Source organism: Dinoponera quadriceps, unplaced genomic scaffold, assembly GCF_001313825.1.
Source record: "Dinoponera quadriceps isolate SergipeBrazil2010 unplaced genomic scaffold, ASM131382v1 scaffold3736, whole genome shotgun sequence".
In the NCBI taxonomy this organism is placed as follows: domain Eukaryota; kingdom Metazoa; phylum Arthropoda; class Insecta; order Hymenoptera; family Formicidae; genus Dinoponera; species Dinoponera quadriceps.
The window spans coordinates 594,650-617,641 of record NW_014557750.1 but is presented as its reverse complement, the minus strand read 5'-3'; the positions used below and the strand labels follow the sequence as shown (position 1 = coordinate 617,641).

Sequence of the window (22,992 nt, the reverse complement as noted above, 5' to 3'; positions counted from 1 at the left end):
ACCGGTTTATCGTGTTCTCGCGGACAACTCGCCTCCTTACAACACACCTCTAATAGCAACAGCAACGGCCATCCAATAACTCGAACATTACGCAACATTTCCACATGAAATGAACATTCACGAACGTGCGCTGCGAATCGGCCCGGCTCTTAAGGTTACACGCTTCTGGTCTCAGGCGAACGCCGGGCTAGTTTAATATCGCACCTCCGCTAATGCGACGTCAAGTTCTGCGAGTTAATCTCGAGATTCCCGGGTAATTCCCTAAGTAATTTGTAGGTACACCGAGTACTCAAGGTTATATCAATCCTTTCCGCAGTCGAAGTTTCGCACGCGCGCGTGACGTCGGTAATTGGCGAAGCTATCGCTACGTTGTCGGGGCCGAATATCTCGGGCAGATGGTGCAGGCGCGACGAAGAGGGTAGAAAGTGTGTGCGATGACGATCGGCTAGTGTACGAAGGAGTACGCATCGCGCATAATCCCACCAAGGGAAGTAATAATGCATAAGGGACGACGGAGAGAGAGAGAGAGAGAGTTAGTGTCGGCGCGCGTACATCTTTCTTCAGCCTGATCTCTTTCCACCTACTCTATGGAGTCTCCGGCGGCTCTTCGGGTTTCCTTTCGACCCTCCCGCCTCCTCCTCTCCTTTGGTCTACGGCATTAATGCAAAGTGAGGACATGCGGTAGCGACGACGACGACGACGGTGGCGGTGGCGGCGACGAGGAGGACGACGGCGGTTGCGACGGCGGCACGACCCGTGGACTACCCCGAGGATGCTTCTTGCAAGAATAAGAGAACAGGATCGCTGGGGATGTCCCGGGATTCTGTCCTCTATCGATCTCCCGCGTATATAGACACTAACTTGTGCCCTCCGCAAGCCGTGCTATGTATCTGCCATATATATATAGATATATATATATATATATATATATAGCGTCTCTCTCTCTCTCTCCTTCTCTGTTTCGTCCTTACCCTTCTACCACTTCTCCCGGCGCTCTCTCTCTCTCTCTCTCCCCCCCTCTCTCTCTCCTTCTCTCGTTCTCTCTCGGTTTCTCGCTCTTTCTCGTTTCCGTAGACCCGCTCAGCCATCGTCTACCACCGTCTCGCTCTCAGTTAGCGTCTATCCGTCCGCGACCGCCCCTTTCTCGCTCCCTCCCTGGGTCCGGCAGCGGGTTCCCAACACGCATACAGAAGCCCGAAGTTTGCGTCGGTGTTTGTGTTGCGCCACCCCCGACCGTCCGTCCCCCTCTGGTGTGTGGATAGTACGTGTCTGCAGGGAGGGTGAGATCGCGTATAGCCGCGCACTCACCGCTAAAGAATGTGTTAGATGCGCATAAGCGGCACGTCGCGTGCACACGAGAGCGGCTGCCGGGGGCGGCTGGATTTCGGCCCCGTCGTCGTCGTCGTCTTTGTGTTTATATGTTTACCGTATTATCGAGGAGGCGCCGACCCTCCGCCGCGTTTCCCCCAAAGTCCATCAAATCCCTGAACGTCGTCGCACGCGAAATTTCGAGGCGAGCGCAAGGCGACGTACGGACCGCTGCGCGTCAGAGCGGGACGTATGAGAACGGCGTAGCGCGGTACGACGGGTGTATACGTATACGGGATATTACTAAAGTGCTCCAGCTAATTTCAGGAGTGAGTTCCCCTCGTTTCGGAAGGCGAGGAGGGAACTTCGTTCCTGAAGATTGCGCAGGCATCTTAGTAACACCCTTCATAATAGGATGGAAGTTTGGAATTTCTTAGTATCAACCCCGATGACCCCACGTTATCGATGTCGCTATCGCGAGCTATCACTCGCACTTTGAAGAAGAAAAAAAGACGGCAACGAAGAAAGAATGCAACAGAAAGAAAGAAAGAGAGAGAGGGAGAGAGCAGGAGAGACATGGAAAATACTAACGTTCCTCTCCGAAATTACGATAGTTCTTTCTTCTGATGTAGCTCCCAGTTATTCTTTCTAGCCTATTCTTTCCTCACTCGCTTTCGATCCCGGAAACATTCGCCTAAATAAAAACCAACACGCTACATCATGTTATTATACTCTTATGTCTATCTCGCGTACAATAGCTCGACCGAGCGGCGAGCTTTCTCAGCGACGGGGCAAAATTGGGACCGTGTCGTTCCACGTGCACACGTGTGCGCGCGTGTATTCGAGTAAGTGGTAAATCCGGCGATTTCCATATTATCCCCCCCCCCTCCCCCCCATGTAGCGACAGAAATATTCGGCGCGGGGCGGATACCGTCGTCGGTTTTACCCTTCTTTTTCGCGTCCCTTTCGAAGTACGCGAAGCGTTCCTACGACGGTTTTGTCCTCTCGCTTCGAACTTTTTGTCACTGTTATGCAAGCACGACGCGCGACGCTATTCCGTTTTGCATGCAAAGTACGCGAAACGTAATTAACAATTTGCAAATATTGCTTACATTAGAGAAACATGTATTTTCCGCCGTGTCGATGATAGGATCACAAAATAATTTACGTGTCAACTGATACAACGTTGCGAATGTCATTTCGTAAGTTGGCGCGCTCGCGTGTGTATTGTTGAGAAATAATAATGCTGAGATAATAATTTGGAGAAATAACAATTTGCATTTTTCATCCAGGGAAAATAACGCATCGCGTCGGTCCATCTTCGCGATTTAAATTTTGGAGAACACTGCTAAGTTGCCTTTATTCATTTGTTCGTTCGTTTAACGAGATACGCTAGGGTATCGGTTTTCAACGACGCTTGTAAAGGGACACGCCGTTGTGTTTCAGCCGGCGAGATTTGATTATATTACAATAATACAGGAAATATTGGATTATTATTCGCATCCCTCGCGGCGCTCAGATCCGATAATCCGGCCTCAAAAGATTGCAAAAGTCGCGGTAATTATTTTGCCATTCACATTAATTGCGCAGAAATGTTTTAAACATGATATGTGGTAGCGCAAATTAATTACGAATATCTTATTAAATCTTCCGTGACAATATGCGATGCTGAGTATATTATTAAATTAATTATTCGGTTAATAGACTTTATATATATATATATATATATATTTTTTTTTTTAATCATTATTTTAATTGAATTCTGCTCAAATATAACAGTTGAAATAATTGTGTAGTGTTTTGTGCAGAGATTTTAAATGACGGAATCTTTTTTTTTCTACGTTATTTCATCCTTTCACACGCTCCGTTCTCCGAAATCTGTTGATCTCGAATTCCATTATCTTAAAAAAAAAAAGAGATTTAAATTTTCATATTTTCGTCGCTCATACGTTGAAACCTAAATCCGATTTGCGTAAAAATCCAATTATATACATAATTAAACGATTGTATATGAATTATATTGAGAGGAATGATTTGGTGTAATTACATCGCAGCAACATCGGCGGATTCAAAAATTAACCGGAATTAAATAACTTCTCAGTGATTCGATTCCGCGTTTTCTCACAAACCAATTAATTTCCGATGGAATTAAATGAAACAGAAATCAAATCAAATGCAGAATATCATCCTCATTAGCTGAGAAAATTATTCGCGTACAAACGCAAATCTGGTTCACGCGGCTTGTCCTTCTTTCCAACGGGAAATAGTTCAATCTTCATTTACGAAATGTATATAATTATTGATTGGTACCAATTATTATAATTAGCATGTTGTAATGCAATATGTGTTTCTCTATTGCAACACAGCGCAATTTCGTTAAACAATGCGTTGTGTGCGAGCCATAGCCGCGTTACAGATGTTTATTTGTTTCCTTCTTTCTGTTTTTTAGTTTTTTACTATCGATTCGTTCCATTGTGTACCTACAAAGCCACCTTTCTGTTTACTGCATTATTTAGAAGTATGACCCACTTCCGGAAGTCCATTAAATCCCGGCTAGTGCTGTCGAGAACTCGAACTACGGATATCCCGCTTTGAGAAACTGGCTTAAACGATAGTCACGTAGGAAGTACTACTGCACATAGAAGTTACCCGCGGTACCATTGCTTAACATCGGGTAACGTCGAACAAAGAAATCGAAAAGCATTACGAGATTCACGCGTTTCCGGCTGCCTTTAAAGCAGATCGAGTAACCTGCGTTTCTTCGCATTACCTTTTATTTCTGATCTTTATCTCACATACACATATTCACGCATGATCTAATCCGAGAAGGAACGATGATCACAAGTTGCGTGAATGATTAACGCGGTAAGGACATAGATCTTGAATGTAGTCGTCGTGTGTAAAAACAATTAAAGTAATTGGTCCGTAAATTAATTTTCTTAGGAATCTTTTTAAATTTTAACAGTATATTGATCGAAACATATGAGATATTTATATGTGAAACTACACAATAAAGAAATAGTCTTAAACCAACGATATTCTTATATATAAGCAAGAATATTGTAATATTTTTAGAAGATTTTTAGTCTTGAATTGAGTGCAAGTAACATTTGTGCCAATATAAATTCAATCAAATCAAGATTAAAAATCTTTTAAGAAGATCATAATATTCTTATTTATATAAGGTGATTCAATTTCAATCTTAACTAAGGTAAAACTTAAGGTAAATATTTTGAAAAATATGGAAAGTATAGGAAAATGTTTCAAACAAAAGTTGTAGAGTTTGAAAAGGAAGATAAAACGATAACTTTAACTTCGTTGTACAGTCAATAATTCAAGATCATTTCAAGGTTAACTTCAGTTTTTAAATAAAATCAAATAGTTCTTTTTAACACAATTCGATTTCTCTGTTTATTATACATATAAAGGGGCAAAATCATCTAAGTACGAATACTTTACGAAGTTATTTTACTGTTTATTTTTCAGTACAAGATATGGAATATCCCATAAAGTATTTCTTTTTCGATCCATTTTAACACTTTTGTATGTAGAATGACAAGTGGGATAGATCGCGGTAAGCAAACATAAGAAGATCTTAAAAAAATTCATTGCATTTTGCAAATGCATCTATGCACCAATCTGCAACGATTAATATTTGTAATCGATTTCTCTCATATTATTATGTAAAAGAGTGTTAAGGTGATGTTATCAAAAAATGAATATTTTAAGGTCACCGTCTTATATATCTTATATATATGTCTTCCTCCAAACCCTACAACTTTTATCTAAAACATTTTCTCATATCTTCTATATTTTTCGGAATATTTGTCTGTTAAGATTAAAATGAATCACACTTATATGAAAATATCTATCACTGGTTTAAGACTAATTTTCTTCTGTAGGAAAAAATTGATTATATCGAAACTAAGATAATTGAAGTTAGTTAGCATTAAGTTATTAGTTTATTATATTATCGTACGGAAACGATTTTTGATGTCGCTTTTAATTCTTGCGACCAAATTACTCTTTACAGGTTTAATGAAAACGAAAAGACGATAAAAAATTTGTAGGAATATTATAAAAAGTTACAAAATAGCTAACCGTCTAATTTTCCAGAAATTAGTATGTAATGTATACAATTTCTGATAACGGTTAAAATACATAACTAACCTGTAAAGATTTAACAATATTATATGCTACACTTACGTAATATTGCCGAATACACAATAAAAATAATAGTACGTGATATTTCCTTTGTATCTCTTAATTAGACATCCTTTTAAACCTTACGGTAATCCGTTCTGTCGGAGCCCGGCCACTGCACGGGAGCTCATGCCGAAAGAGTATACGTTGCGCACGCCCAGTCTTCGGCTTTTCCGGTTTACGTCTTACACTGGAACAACGCCGCCTTAATATGCGTTTGAATATACACGTTCCGTATATATCCGGCGCTTGTACACACAGGTTATCGTGTAGATGCTGTATATATCTGGCACTCGATACACAAGTCGTCGCATGGATGCCATATATATTCAACACTCGTACACATAGGTCGTCGCATGGATGCCGTATATATCCGGCGCTCGTAATAAAGGATTAAAGATAGAATGGTTAATCCTTTCACTGCACATCATTTTTCTAAACTGCTTCAAAAATGCCAAAATCAAAATGTTCTCGAAAATTAATGAAAATTGATATAGATAGATCTTGATGATGCTAGTAACGAATTTCAAGTCGAATTAAAAAAAAAATGTTATAAACTCAAAATGGCAGCTAATATACCAAAATTTAATTGAAATTTATGATGTTTGTAATATATGCAATATATATAAATGTAGAAGTTTTTTTTAACTATCTAAATAGTATATTTAATTCGTTAAACTTTTATATAACAAAATATTTCGTGATGAGAATATTCGGAAATTCGATAAGTTCTCACTTTTCTGGCAGCCATATCTTTTTTCTAAAGGAACATTTTGCAAATACGACTTCAAAATCATGTACAATACATCAACACAAAAAAAAACTTCGGAAAGTACAACTGAATAAGGACAAGATGAAAACTTGGGGACAAGAAATGAAAGTTCGATGACAAGAAATCATATTTTTGTTACCGCAACTGAGAACATTCGTTTGAATAATCAGCGGTATTAAAACTCGGTTAACACAACTGAAAACATTTAATTAAATACAATTGACTGATCAGAAACCTCCTACATAAATCTTTCCGTACTTACAACTAAGTTTTCGTCTGGTCCTTAGGCAACGGAAAATTCAGTTACTCCAACGGAATGGATTTTCTGCGCAAAAACCCTCAAATGTATTTTGTTTCAGTCATTAATTCATTTCAAAATTTTAATATAACAAAATACCTTATAACGAAAATATATGAAAATTCGAAAAATTTTCATTTTTCTGACAAGCATATTTTTTTTTTTAAACAATACTTTGCAAATCGGACTCAAAAATTATGTTTAATATATCCAAAAACTCCTTAGTTACTCCTAGTTACTGATTTTGCTTCAGTGATAAACTTAAAGCCAGTTTTACAATCTCTAGTTAACTTATACAATAATTTGCTGATTATTCCATTGGAATTGACCAATCGCATTTGTCATTAAGTAGAAATGACTATAAGAAATAATTAATCACGGGTGACATTTCACCAGTAGCTTAAGTTAATCGAAGGTTGTGAAATTGTTTTTAAGATCTCTAACCCTTTGCACTCGAGGGCTCCGGAGCAGAGCCATTTAAAATTTGTCTTCAAACTCTTCAAACTCAAATGCAAATAGCAAGAGCGGAGTATCCTTTACACAATAGTTTTTACCATTTGTCTTTGTCCTTATGTTATGAACTGAAAGTTATTTGCATTGTCTCCATAGCGGAGGCCTCGAGTTTGAAGACAAATTTTAAATGGCTCCGCTCCGGAGCCCTCGAGTGCAAAGGGCTAATACAACCAAATATTTCATGACAAAAAAATGTATTTTCGAAATAGTTAACGCAAAGTCCAAAATGACAAGAATTCTCGTCATCAGTAGTCAAGTGGTTAAATAATCTTAAAAATGTATAATCAATAAAAATATAATCGTAAAAATGCAAAAAAAAAAACAGAAAGATATAGAAAAAATCCAATGTCACAATCATTTCTCTAATAGCGTACATTCGTGTGTTTGTGTATATATGTGTGCGTGTATGTACGTATGATATTCACAAACATATGTTTAACGCAAACAATCGCAGCCAAAAATTGTTTACATCAAAGCGTATGAGTTCTTAAACATTATGTAAGTTTGACTGATATTTTTTTTAAATTTTGCTATAATGTTAAAGCTGTTTATTTCATAAATCATGTTTATAAATTACATTTAGCATAAATGTGTCAAGCTTCTTCGTGTCAACTTTTTAACAGCTTGTGGCAGGCCAGCTATCTTCAAGTTTTTTACACAATAGCTACTAAATCGAACGATCGTAATTTTTCTATTAGTCCATTGTTTAATACTATATACTAACGAGGAGAACTTAAATGCATACCAAAATGTCTCTACGTTTAATTACCATACGTAATTAAATCTCGCTGTGTCACTAAAAGCTACGTTTTATGTACACGCACGCTCGCGAGCGAAACACACTCGCATGGTGACTTCTTCTCTCTTTTAATTAATGCATGTTAAATTTAGCTCGTATACGCGATTCATCGAATAAACGAAAATACGCTCGCGAAAAATGCGGTTTTCATTGCAAATCAAGACATGAAAACACGCGATTATGCTCTCCGGCTTACAGGTGACGTCACGCGCATCATAATCTCGCGAAATCCATCCGAATAAAGGCGCTCACGCAATATGAGTTTTTAATCCTTCGCGCGTTCACTTCTGCACTCTCCTATTTTCCAGTCGCACCGAAATCCTATGTTAAATTTCATCCTCTCCCCAGAACAAGGCGGGGTTTTACTTTCTGTATCCGCGTTCTGCTCTCGCGCGGCGCTGCCATTAATCATACGCTCTTTTTTTGCGACGAGCATGCTCAACTTAATACGAGCGGATAAACTCACGGTACCATTAGCGGCAGTTCGTCACATGAAAGCGCGCGCGTCTGTAAAAGGGGTTGACGATAGGCCGGAACGACATAACCGCCTAGTAGAGGTTTCTTCCGTTGACGTGACGATTTGTACGAGCAACAGGCAACTTTCATTAAGCCTTTTCAAGCCGCACAATTCCACTTGCTCTCTCTCTCTCTCTCTATCCCTTTTTCGCTTCTCTTGTATTTTTTCTTCTCGTCTCTCCGTTTCACCCTCCGTTTCACTCGCGCCTCTCTCCGTCGTCACGTGTTGGCATGGGCTGCGTAACGTCCGTATGGATGGTGTGCGGGGCGCGCGCGATGCATGCGAGGGAGGAATGCACCGTGTGTGTTTGCCGAGAAGGCGAGACAGAAACCGATAGATGGGTAGACAGGAAGGGGGAGAGAGAGAGAGAGAGCGAGACTCGGCCATTCACGAGTCGCGCGCGCGTTCTCGCATTCAGGCATTATGCCACGCCAAGAATTGCCGGCAGCGTATTGGATGCGTGAGCGGCGGGGATGCCTCTCGTGTGTTTAAGCGCCGTTAGCGTCGCGTACAGTAATCCCGTTTCGCGTTTTCGCATCGACCCCTAGCGCTCGCTCACAAACGTAATTAAAGCGACGCAAAGGATGGCTCGCGCGCACACGTTCCATGCTGTCCCACGCGCCCGCAAGCGAGCCGACAGTCGATCTCGCGCCTCTTTACGCGGCAGCGCCTCTTGAACGAGCGCGGAAGGAGGAGAAGGAAGAGAGGTCAGCTGGATTTCATAGAGAAACAAAGAGAACTTCTGGAGGTAATGGCGCTTGGCTCAAGAACGTGAAAGCGTCGGTCGGGGTCGCGCGAATACATACATATTGTTTAGTAATTGATATTAATAATTAATGAGCGTTCTCTCCTAACGAACAGGGAAGATATCGGCAAAGGAATTCGCGTACGCAAGATATGAGGTACGAGGAATTTATTCGCGCGTGAGTGATACGAATTTAATAATGAAGATTCAACCCTGAAAATAATACCTACAATTTTGACAATAAATGCTTATAAAACTATTGTTTTCTCACGCTACATGTGTGCGTATATGTACGCAACTTTCAGTTGTATGTGGTTGGGACATGGCATCATTAGTCTATAATGTGAATGTTTATTTATTAACATGCATCAACTTCGTAATAGTTGAAAATCGGACCTATGTTTATAGAATTTTTGGTCTATTTTAATTCCACCCACACAAATATTTCGATTTCCTCCTCAATCACCCTATATATGAAAATATTAATCTTGAATTGATAGTAAATTTTTCCCATTAATTTGGTATTAAAATTATTGTTACAATGTAAAGATAGAGGTATAAATATGTCTTCGACCTTATAAAGTCTTAACGCGGACGACTAAGATTGTTTTATGGCGTACAACTAAAGAAAATCCAAACCAAGGATCGAAATATTTCTGATTTTTATGAACTCAACTTTTCTGTTTTTAGTAATGCAGGAATAGGGGTGGACTACAGCATCTTGCACAAAACATGGAAGAGGGAGTGAGCGAAAGGTAACGCGTATATGCTTTGTAGACTTAACATATTACTATGAAGGTTAACAAGACGCGTGCGAGCGTATGCACGTGCGATCCGACAGTATTTTCGCGATAACGGAAGCAGAGCGCGGATTTACGGACACGACATTTCGTGCGAACACTCTTCGGCGAAATAAGCGGAACAAACACATTTTACGGATGATTCCCTCAAACGAATGGCGATTTCTGCCTCGCGGGAGCTGCGTTAAAATATTAATCGCACACTTGAACGGTGTTCGTGCGAGCGAGGCTCAACTGCCGCGGCGGCGGCGGCTGCTGCAAAAATGCGAAGTTCGAGCGGCGAACCAAAGAAATCACTCTCGCCCGTTCTCCGCCGCTTGACGAAGTCTCTTTCTCGTTGAAAACTTTCGGTCGGAAGTTTTTTCCCACTCTCTCCGCCTCCGGCTCGCCAAACCTCTCAGCACTTTGCACGTAGCGCGTCGGTATATGTATGTGTATATATATAAGTATATATATATATATATATATATATATTGAGGAGAGGGGAAGAGAGGGCGAAACGGGCCTTTTTATCTGTTTTCCATCGGGCAAAACGAGTTGCCTTTTGTACGACGGTCGATAAAGGAAGGAAATGATGATCCCCCAGGATGAGCCGCGCCGGGGGAACTTTCAGGCGACGTTGAAGACTGGTCGTTTTAACGACGTCGTGGATTTGCGGTTGCAACGGCACGACGATGCCGGCAGTGGTGGCGGCGGCGGCGAGCCGGGGACGGGTGAAAGGGTGGTATGGTCGTTTTACCACGCTCGTATAACGAATTATAAGGCGGACATCGCGATCGAACGACCACGGGAATCTGCCCGACACCGGAATAATCTTACGGCTATATAACGCCGGTTTCCCGAAGCCGTGATACCGTCGTTTCGGAAAATCGCTTGTGCGGCACCGCGCAGTATCGCGCGCTGCCGCATTACCTTTAACTCGCTATGCACGGCGGAGGAAATGAGACAAGAAGCAGCCGAGTGTCGCGTTACTTCTATATACGAGTATGAGCGTTGACTCTTAGTGAGCCTGAAAAGTTAACGAGAGAGAGAGAGAGAGAGAGATTATTTAATCGTTAATTAATTGACAACCGTGCAAACATGTTCAGAGATCCTCGTTATTCGTCGCGACGGTTAGACGCGTTTTCGCGTTAGGTTATCTCGCGAGGAAATATTAATACACACCTCGTCGTTATCGTTCTATTTCTTTAAAATATCCAAGAAAAAGTTGGGATATACTTTAGACCGAATTTACATTCCGTCGAATCCACCTCGATAACGGATTTCGAGAACCGGGTACTTGCCCGACTTAATTTTAATTACGAACACGGGTATTGTTAAAGGTCATTTAGCGTAATTAAAAGTAATTAAAGTACGCCGGATGCGTCCGGAACGGGTTGGCTGCGTCGGCGCGAAAGAAAAAGAGAGGGAGGGATTTTTATCCTCCCGGTTCTCCCTCTTCTTTCTGCCCCTCGGCGGAGAGTCAAAGATTTTAAGCCCGGCGGAGTGTAAATAAAGTTCGATAGCGGATGAGCAATGAAATTGTAGACGACGAGTGCGCAAATACATAAAACACACGTACGTACAATATCATCCGTGCGATATACGCGAGGTGCGCAAACACACCGTCTCCTCGTTTCTTCGACGGGATTCAATATTTGTCCCTCCCGATGAAAGTGTATTATCGCGTATCAATCAAGAAGAACAAATGTTTGCCGAGAGGCGGAAGCTTCGACTTCGACTGGTCTGTAACGACGACGACGACGGTGACGAGAGGACGGCGAAAGACACTTTGTTCCGCACTTCGGGAATCACAACCGGTGGCGACGGTGGGGAATTAATTATCAGGCGATTAAATATCCGCCGGTTCAAAACTTTGATTCGTGATGACTATGATCGAGCGTTTGATATGAAAACACACGAAGCGCTCCCCTTTTGTGTCGACACACGGTCGATTAATCACTGCGCGCAGTTCATGTTACATCTCGCGAAACGTGTCGTTTAAATTGCATCGTGTTGCACTGGTGCAAAATGCAAGCGTTACGTGAGTCGAATTTTCTCGTCACTCTCTCCTTCCTTCTCTCTCTTCCTCTCTCTCTCTCTCTCTCTCTCTCTTTTTTTCATTCTCTTTCTTTCTCTATATAGGATGTTACGGGAATACTCGAATAAGCTGCCCGAGCGTATTCCGCGATCAGTTCGCTAGTCGAAGTTTCCACCGGCAGAAATTCCGTTGAATGTCGTTCCCCTTTTTCGCGACTCTCCGATTTTCGCGACTGAGTACAGGCGACAATTCAGTTTCGACTGGGAATCATGTTGAGGAATACAGTTTATTACGGAATTAATAAAGAAATAAGATTTAGTCGGAGTTGCACTCGGTCTTAAAATTGATTTGACCCGCGGTAGTATCTTTTATTTTCAATCTTTCTCTCTCTCTGTCTCTGATAGTTCACAACAATACGCAATATTTTCGCTACGCACGTACGCGGAAAAAATGAATATCAATTCGAGACTCTTATTTTCTACGCAGTCAAATATTTTGTGTTAAAACGGTCTATTGAAATTTTATGTTATTTTAACGTGGGAAATGTATTAAAAAGTAAACAGATAAAATGTTAAATTAATACATGTGCACGTATATTTTAATACGCTCCTCATGTGAAAGTAACACAAAATTTCGGTGTATCGTTTTTAACTCAAAATTCTCGACTGTATAATATATAGCAGATTATATAATAATCTTATATGAAGATAGAACTTGCTCCTACGTGAAAAAATTGTATGTAGTTCTACTGAGAGAATATATTCATTATTCAAGAATAATTTTCAGGAACTGAGAGGAAAAAATTTTAGATAGAAAAAACGATATCTTCAGACTTAGAATTATATCAGTTTGTATAAATATCGTTTTTCATATCGAGCATTTTTTCTTCTAAATTCATAGAAATGATTCCTGATTAACAAAAATATAATATTTTTAGTACAACACTCTATATAGAATTTCTTCATGTAAGAGCAAGTTTTTTTTATCTTCATATAAGATATTCTTGCTAACATAAAAATTCTTGCTTACGTAAAAATATGAGTCTTGAAATTGATACTAAGTTTTTTCCGTGTACACCACGTGACTTTCGATCGAAGACCGCGCCTCGCAAAAGTCGCGCTCCGAGCGCTTTGGAAACATACCATACACGCTAGGCTAATATGCCGAAATTGTCAGCGCCATCCTTCGCCTATTTCTACGCAGACTTCAATTTTGAATTTTGCGAGGATAGACGGAGTGGCAAATCGGATTTCCCGAATTGTCGTGATCTCCGCTTCTCTCCTGGCGAGAAGCATCGGAAACCGGTTCGGAATGGCTGGGTACACGCGGTCGATAAATAGTCAGACGAGGACGTGCGAGTGTCGTTGAAAGATTCGCGACTCGCGAGGTGATGCGATAGATTTGTCTGCCGTTGTTACAGTCGTTTCGGGACAACGCGCACTTTCGTGCATCGCTCGCTCGCGCCTCTCCCTCGCCCTTCCCTTTCCTCTCTCTTTCGTCATGATTTTTGTAGCGACCGAGGGACGTGTTTCAATTACGCCGATAAAAAGCCGGAGATTCGCCTGGACGAAAAATCGTCGCGTCGTCGTTGAAAAAATATCGGCAGCCGGGTATCCGCGTGCCGTAAGACAACGTTTCGGCCAACGGTCCGGTAATAGTACGTCCGTATCTACTGCACGCGCTCTCTCAGCGTGCGACGGAACCTGTCGATTCCGCGTCGCGCGGAAATAACGCGGACGCTTTATAATTACAACGTCGAATGGCTCGAATCGTCCGTCTCTTTTGTTCATGTGGAGGCTCGGTAATATCTTCGATTTTAACTCTCACATGTACGTGTGCGCACCGTACTCGCGCGTCTCCAAAAACAGATCGATTTTCGCGTCGTGTCGACTAACGCGAATACTATTTTAGGCGGTAACTAGCTGCCGGCAAATTGGCGCAACTCAGCCTCGCGCTCCATTCGGACGTTATTGCAGCGAGTTAAGCGTGTGTCAACCGACTGCTGAAAAGTTTCCTCAAACAGTCCCTGCCCCCTTTCCCGGTGAGGGAGCAAATATTGGGACACGTCTTTCTGTACGCAATGCGACGATATCGTTGCTGCACTACTCGCGCACTTTTATCAGTGTTTACGAAGTTTAATTACTAACCTGTTCTCTCGCGAAGCGCAGATATACAGGGCAAACTTAAATTAGCATGCATACGAGGGCTTTGACACCGAGGCACAGTAGAATTAATATTCACAGCAAGGGTAGTGAAATCCGAATCAGGACGCAATCACGGCGACTGAATAGCGGCGCGAGATATAGTGTTAATTATGTGCCAAATAAATTAGCAACTTGTTGATCGTCATTAATACTGGATAAACCTGGTCAAACATTCGCCGACCCTCTTGCGATGCCCCCGGATACTTATAAGCCCCAAATAATGGCGCGTGTAACGACGCTCGTCCCGTATCGATCTCAAATGGATCACACGCAGATTTAATGCCAATCATCCTAATCGGCATTATATACATCGCGAATGCGAATCACGTTTTAACGTACAACGTATGTGTGTATGTGTGTGTGTGCGTGAGTTGTAACCTGCGGCGCGTTGTTGTTACAGTCAATGCGACTGTGGAAAGTCAAAGTTCGAAACGTTGCGAAGCGGCGAGGAACGATGGAGAAGTCACGACGGGACGAGAGACGCGCGAACGTTATTTGAATAGAAACGCGACGTACATCCTGATATTGAAATTTTGTGAGTCAAAGATAATTGTGCGCACAGTAAATCGAAACATTCAAACGTAATGATAAAAATCCAATGAAAAATGTAATACTGTAGGCTCTCTCTCTCTCTCTCTTTCTCTCTCTCTCTATATATATATATATATATATAAATTTTTCCATGGTTTCGTTGAGTAAATTTTCATATTAATTTTTGACAAATTGGGCTCGCATAAAACGCAATGAAACGTTTTATCAGTGGTAACATCAGTTTGCAGTGGCAAAGTAATTCAGCTGTGACGTAATGCAGTCGGAGCAGAATTAGAATTTTGGCGGGAAACAATGGCAAAAATATAAAATACGAGTCCGGTTTATTACNCTCCCTCCCTCCCTCTCTCTCATTTTCATTTACGGCATCCTGTTTATATGAAGGCACGGCTTTATGCCCCACGAGATTCGTTCGTTATCTCCGCGAGATTTTTCATGAGCCTATCTCGACGGTGAGAGAGAGAGAAACTCATATTCCTCTAATAATCTATTATATTTGTTAATAATGCGACACACACACACACACACACACAAAATCATCGCGAAGTAAGTTGATGACAGTGAAGAATTATAGCAATGTTATAGCAAGTCAGTACCAATTATATGAAACGCGACGTTAGTTAATCCCTTATTAATAGGCGATTCATTAATCATTCGCCCGTGCGTTTATAAAATTTATTTATTGCAGGCGAAATTACGTGGGAACGATGTTATCTTGGTGCCACACGAGAGTAATCTTTATTAATAGAATACATCGAACGTACAAATACATGATTTACGCGCGTTCGACGCTATCGAAGTAAATATGACGTCGATAATTTTGTGCCACGCCAAAAGGACAGATTTCCGCTATGGTTTGTACACGCGATGTGTATACAATATAATTTAAATGTCATCTCTCTTGGCTGCGCCACACGCTCTTCCATGTCGTCGTTAACAATAATATCAAATGAACGAATGTGATCGGTGTTATATGCTCATAGATGACATCCATTATATGTCTTCGTATTCTGTTACTACACTTTGTACATCCAGCCCCGTCGTGGTCGGCTCGCTTATATCACATCTCGCTTACGAAACTCCGGCGTATTGTTGCACTATCCTATTCCACTCCTTCGGGAAGGATCGCTGAATGTGAGAAAGGACCTTCTTGATCTGACGTGTCTCCTCGTTGCTGCATTGCGGGCAGGAGCCTCTCAGAACCAGCGGCGCTAAACCTGGATAAAATAACGACGTGGAATAGTAGCGGCCGTATTTTCGGCTGGGTTTTATGTAGTGCGTAAAGTTCTCGTGCGCACGACTCTCCTCGAGACTCATGTATAATATTATCGCGGCTATATAATGGTACGTCCGACGTTTAACATTTCCGCGAGTATATTCGGTACCCTTCATAACTCCGTTGATCCGACGTTGATTCCCATTCTTTATAGGGCAATAGTGCGCGGTACGGAAATAAAGACCGATAAACGGAGAGTTTCGCGTAAAAACGAAATCGAACGATTAACACGTTCCGTGCCGGACTAATTTCACGTGACTTCTCACGCACCGGTAATTGTTTTGTTATGATCTAAATTTTATTTTTCAAATAACATGTGTTTCGTAATAATTATCAAAATATTTCAAGATTATATTTCATTTCGTAGCTAAAATATCAAGTTTGTCTGAACGGAATTGAATCGAATCTGAACGGAAAATTCGGCGAAAACCACCGATGGTAGGCATTCCTTACCATTTTTTAAATCGAGAATTGTGCGATTTTTAGTCTTACAGATACAGAGTGTTACATGACGTACTGTACAAATTTAAAGAGCATTTCGGATGTAAACTGAAGTATAAACGTGGGTCTAATTCGAAACGGTTATCTATTTATAAGTGTTTAAAGTTTATAAATGATACTATATTTTTTTGGAACATTTTTCCATTAAAAATAACAAATAAGAAAAGCATAAAGATTATAGAAACTGTTCAAATTAACGTCCTTCGGCATTAATACACAATATGATTTAAAATTGAATTGAATTTAAAATTGAACATGTTTAAGTTTAAACAATATGTTATAACACAATATGATTTAAAATTGAATTGAATTTAAAATTGAACATCATGATTCTTATTTATTCACATGCGTAATTAACACGCTGTATTGATTCTGTTTGAGTATTGACTTTCCTTTCATATACTAAACACTTAATCTTTACATTTTCCTTTTTATTTTTTATTTCTAATAAAAATATTTCCAAAAAATTATGCTATACACTTTAAACATTTGTATAACCGTTTCGAATTCGATTCATATTTACATGATATTTCTTATTTACATCAGAAACATGCTTCTTAAGTTTAAACAATATGTTATAACACTCTGTATATGCTCAAAGTTGAAATCATAACTACACGAAAGAAAAGAATTTGGTTGAATGTACCTATGGACAAATAAAACGCGTTTAGTTCTCAATTTGTCCATTATCAGATAGATTCAATTAAATTCTTCTTCCTGCATAATGTCGTTACAATCCAATCATTATAATTAGAATTATTTGTTTCTCAACCTAATATATATATGTATACGTATATGAATATATTAAAAATTGTCAGCTCTTGATCTAGGAAATGGTAAGACATATTTTGAAAGAAGAAAATATCCAAAAAATAAAAGATATTTATTCGATGGGTACTAATGACATATTTAAATTTCAATTTTTACGTGTTCAAATAGAACGAACAATTGCATTCATGAAAAGCTACGGTTTAAAAGAAATATATATATTTTCTTATTTGAAAAAAATATTTCTTCAATGAAAAAATATGTATATTAGTATAAATAAATATGTTACAAATATCCACCGAATAAATGTTTCTTCTCTCAGTGTGTATATAAACACAACGTATACACGCGACACGGAATGTGTTAAATGAGCGTTCGCTCGTACAATATCTACTCGGATGGCGAACGACAATTGATTCGGATATTAATTCATAAAAATCTCGCGAAGAAATCCCTTACGTTACCTAGCGCTTCATTCTCGCGATTTGGTTCGCGATAAAAATCGATCGACTTTCGACGCGAGTTCGTTGACTCGCCCAGCCAAAGAGGATTAGAATCTTATTTTAAGTCTGGTTCTCGCGGAATAAATCATGGGAGAGAAGAACGCGCGATATCGACTTATACGACGGTTGGATCCGTCGGAGGGCGTACTTTTCAGACGACGTCCGACCGGGTCACACGGCGCTTCTCCTAGGGCGCACTTGAGCTGTCTGGTCAAGTAACGTTTGTCGCTCAGGGCCATGTTCAGTTGTTCGTCAGAGATGCGCGATCTGCCGGTCTGTCCCTCGTCGGGCTCGGCCGGCATCGTCGCGGCGAGCACCGCGCAGACTAGAATGAGGAGCAGAACCTGCAACACGATTGTACGTATGTATGCAAATGCGCAGACCGTAATAATAGCCGGGCACCGCCGATTATTAGCGAACGCGGTCGCGGCCGCTGCAGCGGCGAATTGCGGTTTTCTCAGCGAATTCACGCGCGAGCGCGCGATGAGAGGATGCTCGTAATGGTAGATCCTCGGACCTTATTGTTCCATCGCAGCATTCCCTTCCGTAAGGACGAAGAGCGTGTGGGTCGGCTGCGTGTATAAAGAAGGGCTTGCAGGCGAGAAGTGCAGGAGGGAGGGCTTTTTTACGCGATCCCGACAAACCACGCGCGCGGAGCGTGCTAAACTTATTAATTATGGAAGTCGCTGTGCGATACCGTCGACGACGCTGCTTAACGTGATTATACCATCTGCAAGTATTACGGTAAATGGGTTCCTCGTGCGGTCACGGAAACAACGACGACGACGACGACTACGACAACACCGTAGTCGTCGTCGTCGTTGCTGCATCGAGCGTGTGCGCGCACGCGCACGTGTAGATAGATACTGCATCAAGTGAAATTAGCTGCGCGGCCATCCGACAATAAGGGCGGAAGCACGTCTGTCATGCGGTAACGAAAGCGGATAAGGAAGGGCTAGCCTGCGGGCGGCCCGACTAGGCACGCCAAAGCTAACATAGCTAAACAAGCAGCAACCACGCAGTGCTATACTACGACGGCGGTATGCGAGTGGCTCCAATCTCTGTTTGCTGGCTGGTTCTCCTCCTCCCCCCCCCTCTCCCGACCGAATCCCCGTGTCCTCGTCCTTTTCTCCCCATGTACCCGCCGCGACACGCTTGCATCTCGTTGCACCGCCGCACACATCGTCACCGTCGTAGCGGCTTAACTAAAGGTCGCCGCTTTTATATTACCCCCGCGTCGTCTCGTCCTCCCGGGCGCGACATCTCGCGGTTTCCGTTTTTTAATAAGCTCGCACGTGCTCGCGGAGAACGCCTCTAATTTGGAGAATGAATTTTCTCTTTGTCGCGGAATATTCTGACAGAACGCGCGTGTCGTCCGGGGCCCATCGCGTCCGTCTTGTCAGGCAAGCTCTTGCGTCTCGGAACATTGGCGACCAATTGCCAATTGCGATCGTCCCTCTCGATGGCAGTTCGTGTTGCTGGGTAAACGATTTGTGGACCGCTCGTCTCAGCGATTCCCCGCAGGTCTGATCGATCACCGGCGATTCAGAGAATTTAACCCTGACAGTAACATGTAGGCTCATGAGGCATATACGCGTTTTCTTTTCGTTTATCATCTTTTTCACGTTTTGTGCAAGACCCTTATTCATTTATTATTCGTATAGGAACCTCGCGAACTCGAAAATTCAAATTTTAATTAAATTTGGCGTACATATAGATTGGGTAAATATATGAACTTAGAATTTCTCGGTTGAAATGAAAGACGGAAGGGATAAAACCACTTTCCTAAGGTACAAATGCTCTCGCTTTTTTAAATTATTTTATAAACTAAACAAAAATAAATTAAATGTAATATCAAGAGACGTTTCATACAAAATTATTTTTATTTAACTACGCCATTCAGTTTAGAAGAAAAATTTATTTTCAGAAGTTTATCCTTTGTATCCTCAAATATAAAAGAGTAGGATAAATTTAGTTACCGGAGATAATTGGTTACAGAAGTAAGTTTACATCGCTTATATCTCGGCTATTTTCTAACAAATTACGGAATCAAGTAAAAAGGAAATGCAAAACCATCTTTGACATATATGACGTAAATTGCATTTTATTATGGCAATAGTTATGAAATGATAAGGTTAAACTGTATTTTTAGCAGTAGAAGTAAAATATCATAATTTCATAAATTCATTTATATTATTGATAAATATAGAATTTTATGTTAGTTCTTATCGCAGTTAGAAAATATATTTAATCGATTACATTTTGACAAAATTTTCGACAAAATAAATTTATATCATGTTTTATGTATATAACCCGAAAAAACTTAATTGACTTTGAGGTAAATTGGCATGAAAGGAATATTAATATTTTTCATAAATATATTAGTATCGAGAAATATTTGACGTACATTTTCCCATTTATTTAATACATACAGAAATGACGTTTCAACAGCACTAGTCTAAATTAGATGAATTTTGTTATTACACAATAGCAGTATTAATTAAATAAATATGCCNAAAAAAAAAAAATGTAAAAAATGTGGCAATTAGCCCCAGTCTCCTTTATTTATGGATTTATAATACTATAAATTGGAAATATTTTATCTTATAAAAATACATAAATGTACTGATAAACTTTTAAAAGATTGCGAAGAATAATTTTTCTTGATGAATAAATTAGTTTCTCATTTTATTTATTTATCATAACACATATTAATTCATCTCAATAATCCAAAAGAAATGAATAATACCAACGAACTATGATGGTATCTTTGTGGGGTTCATCCTTAAAACATGTTCTTATAGCGTTCAAATAATATTAATATTCTATATTTATTAGCAAACGTTAGAAGCTATGCATTGATATGATTAATTTTAAAGTAATGTGCAATAAATATTCAAACAATTTAATATAACGGACATTCTTGTGCTTTAATAGTAGTTATGAATATATAGAATAAATAATAGAACTTACGTTGATTTTACAACATTATAATATTATAACGCAATAGATATTACTTTACAGGAAGTTCAAAGGATGAATTTTTGAAAATAGCTTTTTTCGGAGGCTGAATGGTGTGGTTAAATACAGATATTTTTTTAATAAAAATTGTGCACAAAAATTTTTTCATATTTTATTTAGCTTATGAGATATATTGAAAAAAGCGACAACCTCTATATTTTTAAAGGTTTCACTCTTCTTTAGCTTTGACTGCGAATTTCTAAATTCATCTATTTACTTAGCCAATATTTACTTAGCTTATATTTATACCAAGCTTCATTAACCAGTTAACTGTGGCGATCACTTTGCAAAGCGCCCACCAGTGTGTGTCGCGAGAATCAAGCGAGTTAGCTCTCAGGAAGTTATAAATCCAAGTCAAATTATTTATAATTTTCATTTGTTTGTTTCATTTCGTCTTTACCTCTAAACATTTTACCCATATTAAAATTTACGAATATAATTTAGTTTTTGCCAGAATTACAATTTAAATATCAAATTGTATAAAATTTTACGTATGACGGATATAGTCGTCATTACACAAGATTCTGCCACATCTCCATGACAGATATAGTCGTCAAACACACTTAACTGGTTAAAATCAGAATTTTCGAGTTCACGAGGTTTCCTTGTCAGATAAAAACTAGATTCATGTAACCACTGTTATCATCAGCTTCATCCAATTGGTTTCTAAAGACAATTAGTCTACGAAGACAATAAATAAAAATTGGTAATAAAGTTAATAAATGTAAGTAATTTTTATAAATACAAAAACTACGATTTATATTTTAATTTCTTTCTTCATTTTCTATTTCCATTTCTTTCGTGAGAGGCCTGAGAGATCTATGTTATTTCAGCATCAAGATCGCGAGTGTTACTTTCAGAAGTAGTCCAGTGCAGAACGCGAAAAAAGTGACTTATTTTTGTATTTAAATTGTATTAAAGAAAACTACTGCATGCATTATTTTACGCTTATACATACATATTCACATATATTTAGTAAATAATTACAAATTTTTATATGGCTAAATATTAATTAGTTTTTATGTTATATTAATTTGGAAAAAATACGTTAACAGAAACATATATGTCGTTAGTGTGCGTGATTTTAGCCTTTCAACTCAACCGAAACAAAAAATTCAAAAAGATTCTTGACTGTTATGAGTGTGGCTATGGTATGAACTGGGACAAATATAAATTATTGTAAATTATTAAAATAGGGACGGTTTAAAAAAACAAATATCGACTTTTTAGACCAATTTTTTACTTTAATGGCTATAAAATATAGTTAATATATAGATATTGTGATATCCTAATTCATGCGATAAACAGATACGTATTTTATATGTAAGTAAAAATTCAAGTTGATCGGTTCAATGCTTCTTGAGAAATCACGTAAAATAAACTTGAAAAACTTGATTTCAAGAAAAACGCGTTTAAAACTGAAAGTACAGAATGATTATTTCTGGCTGTTTCTATTTTTTAAATTAATACCCTATTTTTTATGTAAAAGATTCTGAAATTTTATTATTTTTCATCAATCATTCCCTTTATTAAATGATTGGTTAAAAATTAAAACATTTCAATCCTATTCTTTTACACAAGAAATAATGTATTAATCTAAAAGATAGAAACGGTTAGAAATAATGGCTCGGTACTTCTGGTTTATAAATTTTTAGTGTTAAAGTTTCAAGTATAAATATAACAGAAGTAAGGAACCTCTTTACCTCTAATCGGCAATACCAGGGCTATAAAATAAATCCTCCTCTACTTCAAAATGCTCGTGTTTTTCCTATATTTCTAATTTACCAGAAATACGGACTTCCTTTGGCGCTACAGACGCTAGGATCGTTCAAGACGTTGCTCATTTTGCTTATTGACAAATAATTTCGTTTGTGGTCTAATAGTCCCATTCATCATTGCTAATATTTTCAAAAGTGGACGATAGCTTTAATTAAAAATACATGTAATTAAATATATTGCAATTTCAACAGTTTTTATAGCACAAAAGTATGTCCTTGCACTAAACAATCCCATTGGGATTTGCCCTTCTCAAATTAACATTTATGATGACCTTTTTAAACAACACATACAATCTGTCAAAGTATAGGCGAAAGACTATTTTATGCAAAAATACTTGTTCGGCGCAGCAGCTGCTTTCGAGTGCGTTCAATCAGAGTGTTAAATGGCTTAGGTGTCGCAACCAATAAATGCCTGTA

At 39.3% G+C, this 22,992-nt stretch overlaps 1 protein-coding gene across 1 annotated transcript; it reads right to left on the bottom strand.

Moving 5' to 3' along the window:
- Positions 1–15,578: 15,578 nt before the first annotated feature.
- LOC106749429 (ejaculatory bulb-specific protein 3-like) lies at positions 15,579–22,641 on the bottom strand. The gene is made up of 3 exons (XM_014628858.1): positions 22,596–22,641; positions 17,925–18,209; positions 15,579–15,945 (listed from the first exon to the last, which is right to left on the bottom strand). Exons 1-3 carry the CDS (start codon positions 22,639–22,641, stop codon positions 15,800–15,802), a joined length of 477 nt encoding a protein of 158 aa, XP_014484344.1. The 3' UTR covers positions 15,579–15,799.
- Between the last annotated feature and the right edge of the window lie 351 nt (positions 22,642–22,992).